This window comes from Dermochelys coriacea, chromosome 7 (genome assembly GCF_009764565.3).
Source record: "Dermochelys coriacea isolate rDerCor1 chromosome 7, rDerCor1.pri.v4, whole genome shotgun sequence".
NCBI classification, from domain to species: Eukaryota; Metazoa; Chordata; order Testudines; family Dermochelyidae; genus Dermochelys; species Dermochelys coriacea.
This window is the reverse complement of record NC_050074.1, coordinates 115,964,517-115,985,200: the sequence shown is the minus strand read 5'-3', so window position 1 is coordinate 115,985,200 and position 20,684 is coordinate 115,964,517. Positions and strand designations below refer to the sequence as shown.

General features: G+C 38.8%; 1 protein-coding gene across 15 annotated transcripts in view; it reads left to right on the top strand.

Annotated features, from left to right (window-relative positions):
• The window catches only part of VTI1A (vesicle transport through interaction with t-SNAREs 1A), a 362,693-nt gene that overhangs the window by 230,858 nt on the left and 111,151 nt on the right, over positions 1 to 20,684 (top strand). The window contains exon 9 of one of the 15 annotated variants that reach the window (XM_043519143.1): positions 10,270 to 15,025. The exons of the other annotated variants lie outside the window; for them this stretch is intronic. Within the exon in view, the coding sequence (XP_043375078.1) occupies positions 10,270 to 10,333 (64 nt within the window). The 3' untranslated portion in view covers positions 10,334 to 15,025. Of the gene's footprint in view, positions 1 to 10,269; positions 15,026 to 20,684 lie in introns of those variants that run through there. 15 annotated transcript variants of the gene reach the window in all.

The following is a 20,684-nucleotide window of genomic DNA, read 5'->3' as shown; positions in this document are numbered from 1 at the left end:
TGTTTTATTTAATGATATAATCAGTAAACAATATATGCATGTCACTCATTTGGCCATAAAGATGGCCCATATTTTTGGACTGAAAGTTTACATTGTAAATTGGTGTATTCACATATCAGCTTGTTTCTAGTTTAAAAGGCTTGCTGTGTTCACAAGATGGTACAAAGCAAGCTCAGTAACAGTAACGGCTCATACCCAGTGCAGGTGGTGAAGCTAGTTGCCATGTAGATCAAAAGTCAAATAACTGTGACTCTTCCTCTGAAATGACAGTGAGACAAGGCTGGTCTTATTCCCATAAACAAGAAAGAGTTATAGACAGACATACATCATGAACTTATGAGAATAGGGGTTTCATAATCACCCAGCATCAGAAAGCCCATTACTGCAAACTATTGGAACATAAGCCTTTGAAATACAACAAACATTTTATTTTATTAGATAAAATTTAAAGAAGAGGTTCAGAATTATTAAATTGCCCAGAGCAGTGGTTTTCAAACTTTTTTCCTGGTGACCCAGTTGAAGAAAATTATAGATGTTCGCGACCCAAAGGAGCTGGAGATGAGGGGCTCAGGGCTGGGGCACAGGGTTAAGGTGTGGGGATGAGGGCTGTGGGGTGGGGCCTGGAATGAGGGCTTCAGGGTGTGGGAGGACTGGGGCTGGGAGGTTGGGGTTTTGGGGTGGGGTGCAGGCTCTGGAGTGGGGCTGGGGATGAGGGGTTTTGGGTGAAGGAGGGGACTCTGGGTTTGGGGGGCTCATGGCTGGGGTAGGGGATTGGGGCATAGGAGTGGGGCACAGGCTTACCTGCAGCGGCTCGTGGTCAGGGGCGCAGCAGGGGTACAGAGGCAGGCTTCCTGCCTTTCCTGGCACTGCGGACCACGCTGCACCCCGGAAGTGGACAGCAGAGGTCTGGTTCCAAGACGGAGGTGCGCGAGCAGCTCCACATGGCTCTCCCCTGCAGGCACCGTCCCCCTCACCCCCAGTCCCATTGGCCAGGACCCAGCCAATGAAAGTGTGGAGCCAGTACTCAGGGTGGGGGCAGCGTGCGGAACTCTGTGACCCCCCTCCACCCCCGCCTAGGCCGGACATGCTGCTGGCCACTTCCGGGGCGCGGTGTCACAACAGGTAGGGACTAGCCTGCCTTAGCCAGGCAGCACCGCCAGCAGGACTTTTAAAGGCTCCGTTGGCAGTGCTGACCAAGCCACCGAGATCCAGTGCCTTACATTCCGCGACCCAGTACCGCGTCTCAACCCGCAGTTTGAAAACCACTGTACTAGAGAGTATTTGTGCCACTGAAGTGGTTGCTGATTTAAGAATCTTTGAGACAGGAAGTAGCCCTCTTTCGCAATCAGTTGAATTTTATTTTCAGTAATGTGTAAGCAAAACCCATTGTTTATGCCAAATAGAATGGCTGAGTGTTAGACTCTAACATTATAATCCAAGGGGCTGACAAAGGAGGTGCTGTCATAATGAACAGGTCAGACTATGAACAGGAGGCTGCCAGGCAACTCTCCAATGCCACATTCTACAGGCTGCTATCCTCTGATCCCTGAGGAGTACCAAAAGAAACTACACCATCTGCTCAAAAAACTCCCTGCTATAACACAGAAATAAATCTACACGTACACATCCCCAGAGCCCCAACCAGGGGTATTCTATCTGCTATTCAAGATCCATAGACCTGGAAACCCTGGATTCCCCATCATCTCAGGCATCAGCACTCTTACAGCAGAAATATCTGGCTATTTGGACTGTCTCCTCAGACAGACCCTATGCTACCAGCACTCTTAGTTATCTTTGAGACACCACTGATTTCCTGAGGAAACTACAATGCATTGGTCATCTTCCTGAAAACACCATCCTGGCCACCATGGATGTAGAAGCTCTTTACATCAATATTCCACATGAGGATGGACTACAAGCGGTCAAGAATAGTATCCTTGGTGAGGCCACAGCACACCTGAGCTTTGTGACTTTGTCCTCATCCCCAACCATTTCAGATTTGGGGACAGCTTGTACCTTCAAGACAGTGGCACTGCTATGGGTCCCCGCATGGCCCCACAGTGTGCCAACATTTTTATGGCTGACTTAGAACAAGGCTTCCTCAGCTCTCATCCCCTAGCCCCCCTCCTCTACTTGCACTACAATGATGACATCTTCATCATATGGACCCACGGGAAGGAGGGCCTTAAGAATTCCACCTGGATTTCAACAATTTCCACCCCACCATCAACCTCAGCCTGGACCAGTCCTCACAAGAGATCCACGTCCTAGATACTACCGTGTAAATAAATGATGGTCACATAAATACCTCCCTGTGCCAGAAATCTACTGACCGCTATAATTACCTACATGCCTCCAGCTTCCATCCAGGACACATCACATGATCCATTGATTGATCCATGATCATCTCCTACAGCCAAGCCCTAAGATACAACCAAATTTGCTCCAATCTCTCAGACAGAGACAAACACCTACAAGATCTTTATCAAGCATTCTTAAAACTACAATACCTACCTAGGGAACTGAGGAAACAGATTGACAGACCAAGACAGGTACCCAGAAATCACCTACAACAGGACAGGCCCAACAAGGAAAATAACAGAACACCACTGACCATCATGTACAGCCCCCAGCTAAAACCTCTTCAGCACATTATCAGTGATCTACAACCTATCCTGGAAAAAGATCCCTCACTCTCACAGACCTTGGGAGGCAGTCAGACAGACAGCCTCCCAACCTGAAGCAAGTACTCACCAGCAACTACACACAATGCCACAGAAACACTAACCCAGGAACCAATCCCTGTAGCAAACCTCATTGCCTACTCTGACCCCATATCTACTCTAGCTACACATCAGAGGACCCAACCACATGATTTAAGTCATCAAAGACTCATTTACCTGCACGTCTACTAATGTTATATATGCCATCATGTGCCAGCAATGACCCTCTGCTAAGTACATTGGCCAAACCAGACAGTCCCAACGTAAAAGAATAAATGGACACATGTCGGACATCAGGAATGGTAACATACAAAAGCCAGTAGGAGAACACTTCAATCTTCCTGGACATTCTATAACAGATTTAAAAGTAGCTATACTTGAACAAAAAAAATTTCAGAAACAGACTTCAAAGAGAAACTGCAGAACTAAAATTCATTTGCAAATTTAACACCATTAATTTGGGCTTGAATAGGCTCTGGGAGTGGCTGGCTCATTACAAAAGCATCTTTGCCTCATCAGTTATTGGAAGTGGACTACATCCATCCTGATTGAATTGGCCCTGTCAGCACTGGTTCTCCACTTGTGAGGTTATTCCCTTCTCTTCATGTGTCATATAATGCCTGCAACTGTAATTTTCACTCCATGCATCTGAAGAAGTGGTTTTTTACCCACGAAAGCTTATGCCCAAATAAATCTCTTAGTCTTTAAGGTGCCACCGGACTCCTTGTTTGAGTGTTAGAAAGAAAGTAAGGGACTTGAGGTTGTGATTTCCCAAAAATGTTTCCGTAGTGATAGCCAGAATAAATAACTACGAGGTTTACATTAAAAGTTTATCAACTAGGTGCTAAGGAGAATATTTGTATCTACCAACACAAAAATAAGTACTTTTCAAGAATGGATGAGAATCCAAATCCATCTTAAACTGTAATAAAATGTTCAATTCTTTTTATTTTAAAGAGAGCAATGTTTTTAACAGTTTACATAGCTTATGCTTAGGACATCCCTGTATAATGAAAATGCTTTAGGGCCAGATTCTCCTCTGGTACATATTGGCATAACTCCATTGACTTTCTTGGAGCTACACAAATTTACACCAGCTGAGAGGATCTAGCCCATTATAAATATAGTGATTTCCAGATTTTCATAGACCTTCACCTTCTTTGCTGCACAATTTGCACACAAATATAAGGAGGCTGTGCTAATAGCCCCTTTGAAAATGTGTCAGTGCAGCCCAGATCTTTCAAAGTATTCTGTGCAGGTGCAGGGGTCTTCCCATGTGGATATCCATGCAAGATTAGGACCTTAAATTTATTGCTGTTAACTTTAAAATAACACCTTTCTTTCATGTGTCTCCTGTCATTTCTGATGCCAGGATCTTCAATGTCCTTTTTTACTGAATCTGTGCATAGGATGAACCAAATATCTTTAAGGTTCTTATTAACTTTAGGCTTATCCTGCTTTCACTGAAATACCTGACAGGATTCCAATTGATTCTTTTTATTTTTTCATGATTATTATTTTTTTAATTATTTGTGAGGATTTGTGCCTGGTCTCCAGTGTGAAAATTCAACTGGCTGTAAGCAGTGAACAGTTTAATCAAAAGAAGTGACTCGAGCTGGTGGAGAATGAGTGAGGTTTCAAGGCCCAAAGGATCAGGGCTGACAGTCAAAATGACTAACACAACCCAGCTGCTTAACAGATATTGTTGTTTAGTAAAGATGGAGCAGAATTATACACCATCAGCTTACCATACTTTGGGGCAATCTGTTAATCTGTTTCAAGGCCAAGCAATTTATATGAGGGTGGTTTGCGGGGGGGGAGAGGGGCGATGGTTTAGTTCTTTTTTTCCTCTCCATATTTATAGAGGGGAAAAAAGGATATTTTATTTATTCACTAGATTCTTTATGTTGCCTCGAATTGCAGGGATAAAGTATTTTATGGATGAAGAGAAGATAAAAGGTCTCAATTTATGAGCCATTATATACGCTTTCTAAGTACAGTTTTCTCGTGGCTAAAATATTTAAAATAAAACACTACTCCCGTGTTACTCATGTAGGCTTTTTGTATCCATATTTCATATAAGGTAGATGCTACATTTATGCTTGTTTGTGTGCGTTTGATAGCATGTTACCTTCCAATTTTTAACTGTAGAAATGATTTCACTATTGCTTTTTTTATTTTTAATCTTGTAATACTGTTACTCAGTTTTTCTCCTGAACCGGAAAGAAGAATCAAGAAACTGGCTCACTTGTCTTGTAAGAGAAAGGATGGTCTCATGGTTAAGGAACTGGGACTAAGGAGATCTAGGTTGAAATCCTGTGTAACCTTGGGCACATCATTTCCTTGTGCCTCAGCATCCCATCTGTAAAATGAGAATGCTACGACTTCCTGATCTCAGAAGTACATTGTGAGGATGAAAATTCATTAATCTCTGTGTGGTTCTTACCTCCCTAAGCGATGAGCATAAGAGTAGATTCTATAAATGAACAAACTAAATGGCAGTGTTGCCGACTCTGGTGCGAGGTTAGGAATGAGATGGATGTAAAAGAGGGTGAGAGAGAAACATAGAAAGAATTTCGGACAAGGGTCTTTGTTTCATACCTGCTGTTGAAAGGTGCTGTAGTACAACAATCAGTCCCTGAGCACGTTGCTGCTAATGTAGAATTTAGATTGGAGGAGGTGCTAAATCCATGGTGCACTTTCAGCCTGTCAGATTACCTTGTACAGGGGCTGCTATTGGTAAAAATTCCAGCTCCACCGGCCTTTAACATATCAGTTTGGGACATAAGGATGGATAACAATATTTATGTGGGTTCAACCAATAGATAGCTAATCCATACCAGGAGGTATAATGACCATGCATACAACAAAGAATAGTGGTGCTATCCTTGGTGTTCTAGCCTAATTCAAGCATAGGCAATTATATTCTACCTATCTAAAATTCTCCCCGTCAATTCTATCAGAAATGGCATCCTCCTAATTGCTCTGAACTGTGATGTAATATTACTGATAGCTATTAAACAGCAACTGCATTTCAAAAGTGAGCTATAATTTGTACAAATGTTTGTACAGTATTTGAGGATCCCCGAAGATGAAAGAAAACGTATAGAGGCAACATACTATTACTTATCACATAATACTGGAGTGGCTTTCACTCCATGGACCTAGGTGCTCAGGAGAGATGTGGAGGTGACCCTTCTGGACTCAAGGACAAAAGGATTTATGACAGTATGAGTAGCTTTCTTTTGAAAAGAGCACCGCTATTGCAGTCATCCAGCTTGTATGGGGAATAAATATATAACAGAGATTTTTCAGAATGAATGATTATTGATCCTCATTGCCCCATTTGGACTTGGGAGGGTTCTGTAGAGAATCTGCTGTCACATAGCTGATGGTGAATACCACCAAAAAAAATCTCTTAAACCCCCTTCCCACCAGCACTGACTTGACCTGAAAAAATAGAAACTAAATACAGTTTTGCCACATAATTAGAAAAATAGCTAGGAGGATAATCTAGGAATGAATCTAAATTTCCCCAAGTAGCATGCACAATAACACTATGGTTTGCAAAACTATTGTTGTTCCTTTTATAATCCAAAACTTTTCTTTAATTTAAACACATTCCAGATATATATTCATTTCACAGCTGTGTACGCCTGAAAAATGTTAGTATTGTGAGCCTGTTCTTTAGCCATCACTCCATATGGAGACTAGAAGAAGGTTCAAATAGTAGTCGCTGCTGGCAGAAATGAAGGTAGGTTGAAATAGTTGGTAACACTGCGGTCTAGATGAGGTTTTTGTGAAGAATGTTTATGGAACACCTCTAGCACTGGTGCACTTTGCTGGTCATATTTTAACAGTGGCCTTTGAATTATTGGTGATTTATTAAAGCTGTACCAGCAAGCAATGGGAAAAATAAAATCCCACATGCCAGTTTCCGAAGAGGAATCATCTTGAGGCATCTAAGTGATCAAATGAGATGAGCCATTTATAATTCTTCAAGAGGGAATTGTTCATGAGCTGTGTTGTTCCTTCATAGCTGGCCAACGTTCTATTTGGAATAAGACAGAGTATGTTGTTTGTGTGTGTGACATCTTACTTGTCTGTAAAGCACCTAGGACATTGTCAGCATGCTTTATAAATAATATACCTATATATGCAAACACATTATCCACGTTACCCAGGGAAATATTTTAATAAACTTTATATTTTACTTTACACACACACTTTATATATAAACTATATCAACAGTGTCCTAGGTGTTTTGCAGACCTGGAGATAGGCTCCCTGCCCCAAAGATGGAGCAATAGAAATAGACTATATATACGTGAGGTATGGGATGCTGTGTATGTTGAAAGAAAAAGACAGTGTTTCAGAACATTGATCAGCTTCTGTTTTAGGCACTAGTTGTGTGTGTTTAAAATTCTATTCACTGAAATGAATGGAAATGCTTGTCGCAAGTGCTCATCCTCTGAAACTGAAAGGAGGAGCAGGTGCACAAAATATCAGAGAACTGCTCTGTTTGATAAATATAGAGAGCTACTCATATTGGAGTTTCTATTTTGTCCTCTTGCTCGTTTGACATAATTCAATAGTTTTTATGGAAAAAATATTACTATGTTTGACCTGTGTAATATAGATTGGTTGGGAAGCCTATTAAATCTGGCCCTCTTCTCTAAACTGTAAGTTCTAAGACCAGTTTGAGTTTGGGACCCTCTGTAGCCTGCTTTCTTTGATCCATGATCTGAGAATATATAATCATCCTCTGAAGAGTTGTATTCCATTGTGACAAGGAAGGAGAGAGGTGGCCCTGAAGAACACATCTTCACATGGAAAGCCACCCCATCACTATTCTGTGGTTTTCATCACTCTTTCAGGGGTCTCTTTGTTCTGTGTTGTTACTTAGTTGGTTTTTCTTTTATTTCAATATTAAGTTTTGTTAGCATTTTTTGGTAAAAGAACCTGCAGAATAATCTTTTTCTTTTTATATATTGCTATGTTTCTCTAGAGGCTATTGCATAGGCATGAAACATAATCCTAGAAATCTTTCTTATTGGGGGAAGCTTGAGATAAATATTGTTGTATGTTTAGTAGGAGTGGGTCTCTACATATTGACCATTGTGTCTAAATGATGAGTAATACTTAAAAGGGACAATGGTCTCAAAACATTCCTTAGATTATTATTAGATTGTTTTAATCCTTACATTATTCAAACTGGAAAGTTATATAAACATTTGTTTTACATCTCACCAATGAGCAGTTTTTATTTTTTGACCTTCAGCCACCTAGGTCAGTGAAACAAGTTTGTTCACTTTCATTTTAAAGTGAATTTCACTTTACAGTTCTCATGCATGGTAAGCACAATGCTTTTGTGTTTGGGTTCCTAGAAGCGTAGGGGAATATATAAATAAGAAGAAGAAAAAAGAAAGCCCATACAATTATTTTTCAAAACACCTCTGAAAATAATTTGTCACCTGTTCCTTTATCTTCACCACCTCCCATTTTAAAAATACATAAATGCTGGGCTTATATTATTTGACAGTGACCTCTTAACAAACTAGTTTGTTTGTTAAAAGAAAAAATACAGCCAGCCTTAATATAAATTGTTTGTTGCATAGTGAGAGTAGTTTGTACATATTCCACCACAGTGGCCATTCATGTTAGCATTTGCCAAAAGCATCCGATGAAGTGAGCTGTAGCTCACGAAAGCTTATGCTCAAATAAATTTGTTAGTCTCTAAGGTGCCACAAGTACTCCTTTCCATTTGCCAAAAGTTACCACACATAAGTGATATCTGAGATATCAGAGATATTTTCGTATACATAGAAAAGGAAATTACTACCACACCTCAGACTCCACTGGGTAGTAACCTTTTGACAAATGTTGATTTTTTTTAAATGGTGACCACTCTCCATACAAACTCAGGTGAGTTGTTGTTTAGTTGTTTTTTCTCATCTGTTTTTTTTTCATACAAAATTAAAGACGTTTCAGGTCATGAACAGGTGCTGGGGGTCACAACCAACCTGCCCTTCCCACATTGCTAAATTATAGACAGATCTCAGCTCGGTGGGAGGAGGGAATGGAAAGGGATGTGGAAAGGGCCATGAAGCACTAAGGTAGAGCAATTGAACTATGAGGCTAAGGAAAGTCTCCATCCACCAGAATGCTAGTAGTGTTAAAACCCTTCTATCATACATTTCAAAGTAATGGTTTCAGATACTAGTAACACTGTAACTTTTCTCGAACTCTCTTTCCCTCCCAACCATATTTTTACAATTAAATACTGAACAAGAATTTTTTTTCCCTTACTTTTTCTTAATGTGTATCAGCTGATTTCTCTGCTTTTGTCTTGTTGGGGACAGAGACAAGCCTCCTTTCAAGAAAGACAATTACAACATTGTTGTTGATTTCTTTATAGAAAACCATCCGTGTGATAAGATGAACTCTCTGTCTGCTTTCTGGGGAAAAAGAAAATGCAAATGTTTTAATTGAAGACAAAATCCAGCTCTTTGCTGCCCAGGTTAATGAAAGAAAAGAGAGGGCAGAGGAAACCTGCTTCTCTTGCCACACACCCAGTATAACAGGATTGCAGTGTTGCTTGCAAGGATGCTAGGAAGGGCCCCAGATTTCAACCCCAGACAATGTACCACAGTCCCAAGGGGACATGACTTCCTGCTTGGGGCGTGGCTCGGCCCCCAGACTCCAACTCTTTTGCTGAGGTTAGCAGCATGCGCTAAAGCAGATGTATAATGCTCCTTTGGGGGCAGCACTAAAATATGTTCATCCACTGTTGTTCCCTTCTTTCCCCTTGCTGCCCTGGGCCATTTTTCGTTGCCCCCCAGTAGGCTGGGTCATGTTCCTACCACAAGACTTGCACCTTCTCCATCCCCTTTCTACAGCTTCATTCAGTCAGGGCAGGGTTTGGTTTTAGTTTAATCTTTCAATTTCAGATTTATTTATTTTTACTGGCTAACACTTTTTGATATCACCATTAATTAGAACTGCAGTGTGACTATATAAATAAAGTGACCTCTTTACTGCCTTATCCTTACGAAATAGAGCCATCATTTGTAATAGCTTAATACAAATTCACAATAGCACTTTGTTCTCTTTCGCATCACTTGCCAAACTACTACTGTTATGGCTACTGCTGTATCAGCTAGTTTTGCCACAACACATATGGATGCCAATATATTTAATATAATATGAAACACACATTTCCAAGCAGCCAGAGAGACATCTGATTATTAAATCCCTTGACTGTCATCTGGATTTCTGCATCAATTCAGTTTTCAAAAGTGAACAAGTGGAAAGTATTGAGATTAAAAGAAAAACGGAAAATACTAATTTAAAGTAAAAGTAGCCAAGAAAACTCTCCCCCTGAAGCAGACTTCTTTATTCTGCATGCACATGGAACAACAGAAAAAAGCCAGGGGTACGTGAAGGCAATAGGGTAGAGTCTATAATTGTGGTCATCAGTAGTTTGCTCAGCTTTAGTGTTGCACTCTTTTTATAACCAACGATAATAAATGCTACTTGTTTTTAGGCTTCTCATTCTCTGCTGTTTAGAAGAACTAAAAGGTTGGAAACTGCAGAAACATTTCTTTTAATATGTTGCCTGCATTATGCTTCTCGGAATGGTATTTAGTGTAATTGTTAATGATGGAAGCATTAGCATTTAATTGTGTAAAGTACTTAAAGTTCAATATTGCTACTTCTTTGGTTAAGTCCATTAATACTCAAGCATCTGTAAGAAATACATTGAAATTGAAAGAAAAGGAGTACTTGTGGCACCTTAGAGACTAACAAATTTATTTGAGCATAAGCTTTCGTGAGCTACAGCTCACTGTCATTGAAGTTGAAGAAGTCCATACATGTTCCAGCTATAAAGAGCACCTAATGCTTTTTTCCCCCAAAAGCCTTTAACAATTTAATTTTAAAAATACCATGGTGAGGTGAATAGATAAGAGGCTTTCTTGGTTCAGTTGTGTATGGTTTTGCTTTTTTCCTGTGATTGCTGGGGTTGTTTTGCTAATAAAGAGGGAACTGATGCCAAGAAGAAGAGGTAATTGCACAGTTCTGTTTTAGGATATTGTGAAACTTCTCAAGTTGACTTAAATAAAATACATCATCATCATTTCTCCAGTGAGGGATGTTTATTGCATATAATTCCTCCGTAGACAGTTTGGCATAGTTGGCAGTCCTACTGAAGATATCTCCAGAACTGAATAAACATGGTAGGGGAGCTCGCACAATGGTGCCTGTATTTTGTACTTGATTCCAACTGCCACTATCAGGCTCTCAAGTAAATAATCACTATAATTTCACCCACATATGATATAGGAAAGATCAAATTGAGCACTGTACTTTCAATTACCCTTGTCTTGCATTTGGTTCCATGCAGAGAGACTCTTGCATCTGCACAAATTCGTATTGGGGTTCTAACATGTGCAAGGGTCTCTCCCCAGCATAGACAGCTGTATGTGCATGTGCCTTCCCTTGATATCAGTAGGAGTTACTGATACATGGAAGACTAGAATAGACACAGAAACCTTGTATGTTTTTCAGTCACTGTCAAATTGTGATGCAAAATCTTCTCTTTGTAACTTTTCAGGGCATTGCTTTTTATGTAATTACATAGTGCCTTTTCAGCACCAAAGAGCCCAGCACTTTCTGGGGCTTTTTTACCCTCTTGTTACAGGACTCTTTGGTTATAAAATCATTACCTATGAAAGATGCAACTACATAGTCAAAAAAAAATGCTGTTTCCACTAGTGATGGGCCCAAAACTGCTGTTCTGGATACCTCCCACCTTTGGAATTTGCATCCAAATCTGAATTTTGGAGGGGCCATGGAGATAGAAACATCACCAAACTTATAAGTATCCCAAATCTATATTCATATTTTGAAGAATAAAAACATCTCTACTCTCTGGGGACTTAGTAAGTCATTTTCCAATGGAGGGAAGAGCTTATTTAATTTAAACTAAAATAAAAGGTATTGTGCATCATTAAATATTTATTTAATGTGTTAACAAGTGTAGCACAGAACAGAAGCAACATGAGCAGAGGCAACAGAATCTTTCCCCCATACTAACTTGTTTTATCCCTGATCTGGGAGACAAAACCGACTCTAGAAATGAGAAGTTATCTCAGACTCCAGACCCACTCAGCCCTGGACCTCTGCTGATTCTGCAGTCATGGTATCATTTCAAATCATACAGTAGCTTTCATTCTAAACCCTTATGTATAGTTGACACTACCGTTTAGGCTGACAAGGCTACATTTTAAGACAAACCACAGGAAATGGCTTGGAGAGGTGGAGAATATTAAGAAAATATTGTAGTGCTGCCTCAGAAATAAAATTAAACACTAGTGACTCTGTTCTGTACAATGTTTAAAGCAGAGATTTTGATAATTTTATAAAAATATATTAGTTATTGGACACAGATGTGCTTCAAAACATACAGTTGTTTGTCGTAATAACAAAATGTGACATTTGGCATAACAAACTCCTTTAGACAAGGGTAGTTTAAGCGCTTATAAACAAAGCACTTTTTTCCCCCCAGTGTGCTTGAACAAATTATATCCCATTGATACTACTATTTTCTGTGTGAGCTTTGAGAGTGGAAAGTATTTAAGTCATTGTTTACTGTGGAATTTGTTTTAGCTGGGAAGTCAGATCACAGCAGCAAAATCAGAAATAGTTCTTTTAATGCTAATGGACTGTATTTACTTTGGTATGGAGAGAATGGCAACAACAAATCATTAATATGAGAGATTGATAGTGCTATTCAAAATCTTTCATATATGCTCCATGAACCTCTGTTGCAAGATGAGGAAGAACAGTCCTTAACTTTAGTTGTTTGTTCTCTTGTCAGCTTTTTTCCCCTTGAAAAACAGAAGATTATACTTTTTTTTTAAATCCCTGCATTGTATAAAGAACAGTTGAACAAGACACACAAATTAATAGTTCATAGTTCGTTTCAGCTTTTTTCCAAAATTAAAAACTCGCCATACGTTCAGGGTAAGGAGTGGTTGTGAAAAGCAATAACTGAAAAAAATAACTGCTTTAAGGCCCAGTCTAAAAACTTTGCTGGTAAAGCAATGTCCATTAGGAGTGTGATGATTTTTTTTTTCCCACCCAACAAATCTATACCACCTAAAGCCTGTCTGCAGAAGAAATACCGGCATAAAAGTGCTTTTGCTGATATTGTTTATTTTGTTAGGCTTGCTGGTATAAGCTACACTTGCAAAAACATTTTTTACTGGTACACTACAGTAGGAGGGTTTGCCATTAAAGCTGTACTGGCTCAGCTATATTAGCAAATCTTTTGTAGTGCAGACTGTTTCCAAATCTACTATTTTTGCATTCAAAGCCATTTTCCATTCATTCTAATGGTTATTAATTGTCATCGCTATAGCTTTCTAATGTGTTCTTAACTGTTCTGGCTTTGTTGTACTGTAATTACCTTGAATTTATTAATCTGCATTTCATCTTTCAGCCATGTTTTGAGAAATGCTAATAAATCTATATTGTAACACATACCCTTGCATGAAAAGAAAGGCATTTATTTACTGTTCCTTGTGTTTAGTGGTTTTCCTATCTATAGCTCAAGCACAAAAGCCAATATGCTTTCTAGCTTTTTAAAAGAAAAGAAAAATAAATATTCCGTTGGATTTATTTTCTGCTTATTTACACAAATATGTTTATAGTGAAATATGTTTTCTCTGATAAATTAAGAGTCTATATACCCAGATTCTATAGATCTTTATAGCCATTTTTTAATGAATATAAATTTGGATCCTGGACTAGGTATTATTAACTCATGGAATTACATGGTTATATATGTGACATGAGCTTTTCATGTAAACTTTATTCTTGTTGTATATACACTTCGGGGTGAGAAAGGAGTCTGATTATTTTGTACTGAAACTCTCTGCCTTAGCTGTGTTCAGTAAATGGAATCAGAAAGGATAGAAATACATTCCAGGTCCCAGTTTCACTCTTGTGTAAACCCCTCTCTCTCTCTCTCTCTCCAGAGAGGGAACATTAAGAGGGTAAGAACAATAGTGCTGTCAAGATACCATTAGTGAGGTGATTACTGGATATGTTGCATAGTCTACCATCCATTATCTGGACTGTGATATCCTCCAGATATTTGGTATGCCCACTGATTTTGTAAACTGTGTGCCCACAGACTGGGTACTGTTTACCAAGATTACACTTATTGTCAGCCATTTTGCTAAGCTCACCTTTGCTTCGGTATAATTTAATGCAATAGAAGGTTGGCATGTTCTTATTTTAATAAAAAAAAGTTATAAGTTTGATTTCAATGGGAGTAAAATTATACCAGTCCTGAGTGCTTTTGAAAACCCCACGTTAAAATTCTCTGGATCCAGGACACAGTATAATGTACTGGCATTAAATCTAACTGTACTAGAACAATAATTTACTCTGCTAATTAGTTTGTTACCACAAAACCCATTACTATCAATACGGATCTTGAAAATCTTTTTAAAACTAAAAACTAGAATATGATCTGCTAAATAAAATAGATACCCTTCTTATTCTGGTAGGATACAGAAAATTGAGTAGAGGTTTTAAGTACATTTGGCAGAATGGTCTTTCTAGAGCTATTAGTCAAGATGGTCTATGCTCCGGGTGTCCCTATACCGCCAAATCCCAGAAGCTGGGACTGGATGAGAGGAGTGGATCATTCAGAATTGCCCTATTCTGTTCATGCCCTCTGAAGCATCTGTCACTGGCCACCGTCAGAAGACAGGATACTGGGCTAGATGGACCATTGCTCTGACCCAGTATGGCCATTCTTGTGTAGCATTAACACCTGGTTTTCTATCAAAAAGTATTTCAGATAGAACTATGACATTATGATGAAAGTGAAATTATAGTATGTGGTATGGAGGTTTAAAGCTGTATTTTGATTTTGAGTGTCTCTGTTTTGGGAACCTTAAATTATCTCATGCTGGTGTCTCAAAAAACATGTTACTCAAAATTAAGGGGCCACTTTGGAGCATTTAGGCCTTAATGTTTTTTCCGTGTAGCTTTGGAGATTTAGACTCAAATACAGCTTCGATCACAAGTAAAATGAATTGTCTAATACCTTGCTCAGATGCATCCTTTATAAGTTTAGTTAAAAAAAATTGCCTGCATATGCTCAGTACATATTTTTCAAAGGCTTATACAACTTTATGAAGCCAAAATAAATTTTCTCCAAGACAAGCAAAGGCTTTTCTTCTCATTGATGGCTATTTCCATGCCCTATTTCAGGTTTCATCCTCTATCCATTTCAGCTTCAAATGGCTAGAGCAGCAACAGCAAAAGTCGCAGCATTTTTATAATGGGAAAAACTGTGTTTTTGTTTTTGTTTTTTTTTTTAACTCTTTGCATACTCAAAAAGGCTGATCTCCTTTTGCTCAGACTTAACAAAAAAAAAATCTGGCAAAAACCAAGAATGGAAAATTTCAGCCTGAAAGATGGAAATATCAGAAAGCTGTGAGCAACTAACTATTAGTAGGAGGTTAAAATGGAAAGAATTAAACATCCATTACTGTAGTGGCTGCTACCGCTGTAATATGATGACTTTCAACTGAAGGACTCAAAGCATCTCAAAAAACTATTCCATGTTCAAGACTCTATGTTCTGACTTTCACAGCCTCAGTAACATGGAAGATATGTCTAAACTGCACACCTTTTTCAGTGGCATGAAGAGTACATATATGCTACACGTCCCCTTTGCACAGGTATAAGTAACAGTATTGATGGTGAGGCACTACTTAGTTGAGTAAAGACATGCCTGAACCCTGGGAATGTGTACCTGTATGTACTCTACACTACATGGCTCTCTACTGCCCAAGCAGTGCCTCCCCCATCTACACTGCTGTTTTTAGCAATGTACTGTCCTGCAGTTGCCTACCCACTGCTGGAGTCTTTCCTCACCTCAAGGAAAGACTTGGGCAGTTCCCTGCTACCAGAGGCATTCCGTCCGCTGAGTACAAGAGCATTTTATCTCAGGTGGCTCTGGAGAGAGCATGCTCAGGTGTGGCACTTTATTCCTCCTCCAAAGAGGTGGATGATAGTATCAATGCCATGTACAAAAATCATGAGTCAAGCCCCCCCAAAAAATCAGTTTTAAGAAAAATAATAATGTTCTGTCCTTTTTGTTTGCTTTTCATTTGGTGCCTTTAGCACTCGCATTTTCATGCTTTTTTTTCACAACCATGAGGTTTAGAAAATTAATTGTGTTTGTTTTAAATTAAAATTGAGCTTCTCAAGCAATCACATGACTTCTGGAGCTGGCGCTTTTAAGAAAAATACCAAATATCACAAGGCTTGTAATAAAATTGATGAGATGGCAACATTGCGTCTTCGAGAGCCAGCCTCATGGCACAATAGGAGAAGAGAAGGAAATGCACACACTTGTGCCTCCAACCAATTGGTCCATTCCCCATTTGGGTCTAGAGTGCATTCAGCCATGCTTGTCGTACTCCATTTTCTGGTGTTTAGAAAATGCTTACTTCAGTATTCTGGCTTCCTAATATGTGACTCTGATGGAGCAGGAGAAAAGGAGCTCCTTCCATTCTCCCACTACATCACAACCTCGTAGAGGAAGCCATAATTTGACTCTGTAAATTTAAACAATATGAAGATTATTTTTTCTCAGGGTACCCACATGAGGAAATTCTAAAACAGTCTTCGTCCTCTGTTATATAATCTACAAATAGTTGAAGAAAATGGTATACCTGGGGCAAAACAAGGCTTTCTGAAGGGAGCTTTTACTTGAAAGTTTTTCTCTTTATTTGGTTTTTCCACCAAATGCATCCGATGAAGTGAGCTGTAGCTCACGAAAGCTTATGCTCAAATAAATTTGTTAGTCTCTAAGGTGCCACGGGTACTCCTTTTCTTTTTGCGAATACAGACTAACACGGCTGCTACTCTGAAATTTCTCTTTATAATATCAGTTTTCCAGAGATGCAGATGTGCACAATAATCCTAGGGGGATATTGATATTTTGCCTCTAGGATTGTAAGATTGTTCCTAAGGCCAAGATATGCAAGAAGCCAAATTGTATTTGAAACTTTTACAAAGACACATATGGAAGCTCATGGAGTATTGCATTGCAAATCATATATTAAAGAGAGAGACATAGCTCCTGAGCTGCAAAATGAATGGCACTGAGATAGGGAAAGGAGTTCTATATAAAAAAAAATCTTTAACCACTTGTTTAACTCATTAATCTGCCATTTACTAAGCGTATCTGCACCAGGACAGCTTTCTGTGATCATTTTTAACAAGCACACAAATGCTTCAGACCCTTTCACCTCTTAGATAACTGTGTAACAATGGCAAAGCAAATATTGATAGCGAGCAATGCTCCTATGAGTTTGTGTGCTGAACAGCTGCCACTTTCCACCCCTGAGATTGCTGCATATCTGTGCTGAATGAAGTGATTCCTGGATACAGTTTTGTAAAGCGCTTTGCATTCATTTGGGATGAAAGGGAATAGCTAAATGTGAGATTTTGGCCCAGTCTGGCTCCCATAGAATTGAATGGGATTTTCACCATTGCCATGACAGTACTGTTACTTACTAACCTGAGCATGTTCCAACAGTTTTGAATGTACCACATGACCTATTCCAAAATTTTGTTTTACCTATAACAGCATTTAGGGATTTTTTTTTCAGCCCCTTGCCTCTGAGGATTTGGAAATGCTTTTCAAATCCTTATTTCTGGAACAGGGAGCATTATTACCTCCATGTTAACATTTGAGGACATGAGACATCGAGAGGTGAAGTGACATACTTGGGGAGAAAATAAGGAACAAAAATGTACCCACAGTCACAGAGGAAACCATGGAAGAACCAAGACAAGAGCCCAGGTTTCCTGACTCTTAATTTCTATACCTTAGCCACAAAATAGCTTTTCCTCTCATACTGTCTTTCCTTACTCACCATCCCTATCCTAGTACGTGCTGCCAAAGCACTCTAGCAAATGTGATAACCCAGGTCTTCTGAGGCCATGACAGAAAACATCATACATCGCCATCTCTTAGATGATGGAAGGTGGTCTATAATGTACATTCCCTAATATTCTGAGATTGTTGTTTCAACCTAAATTCTCTATTCCTTTAAGAAGGGGTACTTGCAGCCTTGAAAATAATGTTGTAAATAGTATGCCTCAAAAGTGCCTTTAGCATGGGGCTCCGCTGTTACAATTCAGAAGCCGAAAAGGTGTTGTTCCCTTCTAAGTATCTACAATATTTTCTATAAGTAGGTCAGGTTCATTTAGCTACAGCTATGAGAAACAACATCTGAAACTGTAACTACAGGCCAATAGGCTGAACTATTTTCTCATTTTGAAAGACACATTTTGGATTCATATTTTGCATAGCATAATTAACCCGAACACATTTTAAAAGCTGAAAAAAATGTATAATAAACATTTGCATGGTTTTAATTGTCATAAAGCAGATCAGTGTCACTTAAACAGGCATTGTATTTATCTTTTGACTACAGTACATTGTTAATGGTAATCCATTAAATGGGCCAGTCTTTAGCATGCTTCATTTGGGTAGATAAAAGGCCTAAGGTCCACGTGTATCTGCTGTGAGGGAAGGAAAAGTGAGTAAAAGCAAAGGTAAGTCCTCAAATAGTGATTCCCCTTTTCCATGCACGCTATGGAGAAAACCTCCACAGAGATTGGAAATATAGATGTCAGGGATGAAACCTTTGTACATTGCAAAGATTCATCTAGCCTCCGTTTGACAAAAGAAGAGAATCAACAGAATCACTGTTCCCCAAAGCTCTTAAGCACATGCTTAATTGTAAGCACATGAGTAGACTATGGAGGTCAATGGTATTATTCACATGGTTAAAATTGTTCTGCTGGGTTGGAGTCTGTTCCCTTTGAACACAATATACACACACAGTAGCAGGACACAGCTGTGAGGAATCCCTGGGAATTACTTGTTGTGTGGAAGTCAGGATAGTCTGCAGCAGAGCCCTTTTACTGAGACTGTGCTAGCTTCCTGGCTACTGGGCCCTCTGTACGTGTGCATGTGAAAAGGCATTGGGTGGCGATTGCCACTTGAAAGACCCAGAAGCGCTCATCAGCTGGCGAAAGGGTCCAGAAGGGAGCCACTATAGATGTTGCTGTTGGAATGATCTCTATCGTATCTTTGTTCTCTGGCATGATATGATAGCAGAGCAGTAAGCTGCTGAAGGATTGTGCGGGTTGCCTAGCCCTGCTGGATACAATGATATATCAGCTGTGTCTCGTGTCTGAAGTTTGCCTCTTTGTTAAAAGTAAAATCTCTTTAAACTTCACCCATTTTGAAAGAGTTCTTCAATATTCAAAGCAAATGATCTTCGGGATGATGATAATCGTTAGCCTTTCAATGAACTATCATACTTGGAATCTAGAAACTAGTTCATAGTTAATCAGTTAAGTTAATCAGAAATAAGATTCAAGTTAGGGCAATTAGACAATTGCTACATTACTCAAACTGACTAATGATGATTCACTGATCTTTGACAAAAGATAATACAGTGGATGAAGTATATGGTTTAAGAATAAGTTATTCCAGTTTTAGTTAGTTGAAGAGTGACTTACCAAAATTGTTAATGGACGTTATTCAAGATGTGCTGTGTAAGTCTTTTCCAATTAGTGTTAAGGTCTTGAAGGGCCAGTCTTAGCTTTTTATTAATATGTTCACTTTATTAATGTAGTTTTTATGTATGCATAGTGTGACCGTCTGGTACATCTCATGATGTTGCATAATTATGGTCTTTTTAATTTGTTTTACCTGGATCTACTCAGTGTTGCTTAAAATTCAGGAGTATTTCATAGCTTAATAACTCAATAACTCATTAGAAATCCATGCCATGTACTTGAGGTTACCTCAAAGGCTATCCATATTTAACAATAAACTTGAGATAGTTCCTTGACTACTTGACTGTCATTGATCAGTTTAAATATTTAAGGTTGTGGTTTGACCTTTTGCCTAACATTTAAACCAAGTGTTGAAAATGAAATAAGGATTGTATACAAAATTGGGGTCACTTTAAAATTTATTTGGCTTTTTAAACTATTATATCCACTACTTTTGCTGCTATTAATCAAATATTGATATATAATTTATGAAATAGACATTTTAAAATATTTTATTTTATTAACTTCTTAATTAAACTGGAAATTTGCTCTGTTTTAAATCTGATTTTGATCTTTCTTACTAAAAATCCCCAAGAAAGTTGCTCATTCTTTCAAATTTTCTATACATCATGTGTGGCCAACAAATAATATTTTGCCTGACTTATGTGTTGATATATGAGGTTTTTAAAACATCAGACTAAGAAAAAGTTTGTTGGTCGTGATTTGCAGATCCTTCAAGCACTTTTTTGGTCGCATCTCAAAAATGGCTCATTTTACATGTTTTGTACCGGGTTGGTAATATCTTGTGCACAGGTCCAATTTGGAGACAGAACAAGGCATATTAAAAAGTTGTGGACCAAGTAGATGCTTCAGAATAGTCCATTGGGTTCTGGTGGATTTTTAAAGGGCACCAAATGATTGGTGCAGACCTAAGTTTTTGTACTAAAAGATTATGTCTGTTGCCTTTGTTTTTGCACAGATAATTCTTAGAGGATAACCACATCCTACAGAGGATTGTCATAGTATATTTTTTTTCTGAGGAAAATTAAGGAAAATGGCAGCCCACCATTCTCATCAGCTGGTGCTCTTCCCCTTTTCCCTAGCTCCAATAGCCTGGAGAGTACTTTGGTGGTGGTACACAATATGTTTCTTTAGATCAGTGAAACAACAGATGGTTTCCAAACCTTTTCCAGCTGAAGTCAAGGGCAGTTTTGCCATTGGCTTCAATAGAAGCGTGTCTGGGCTTAAACGGTGTGCAGTCCTGAGAATAAAATATGAATGCTTTAATCA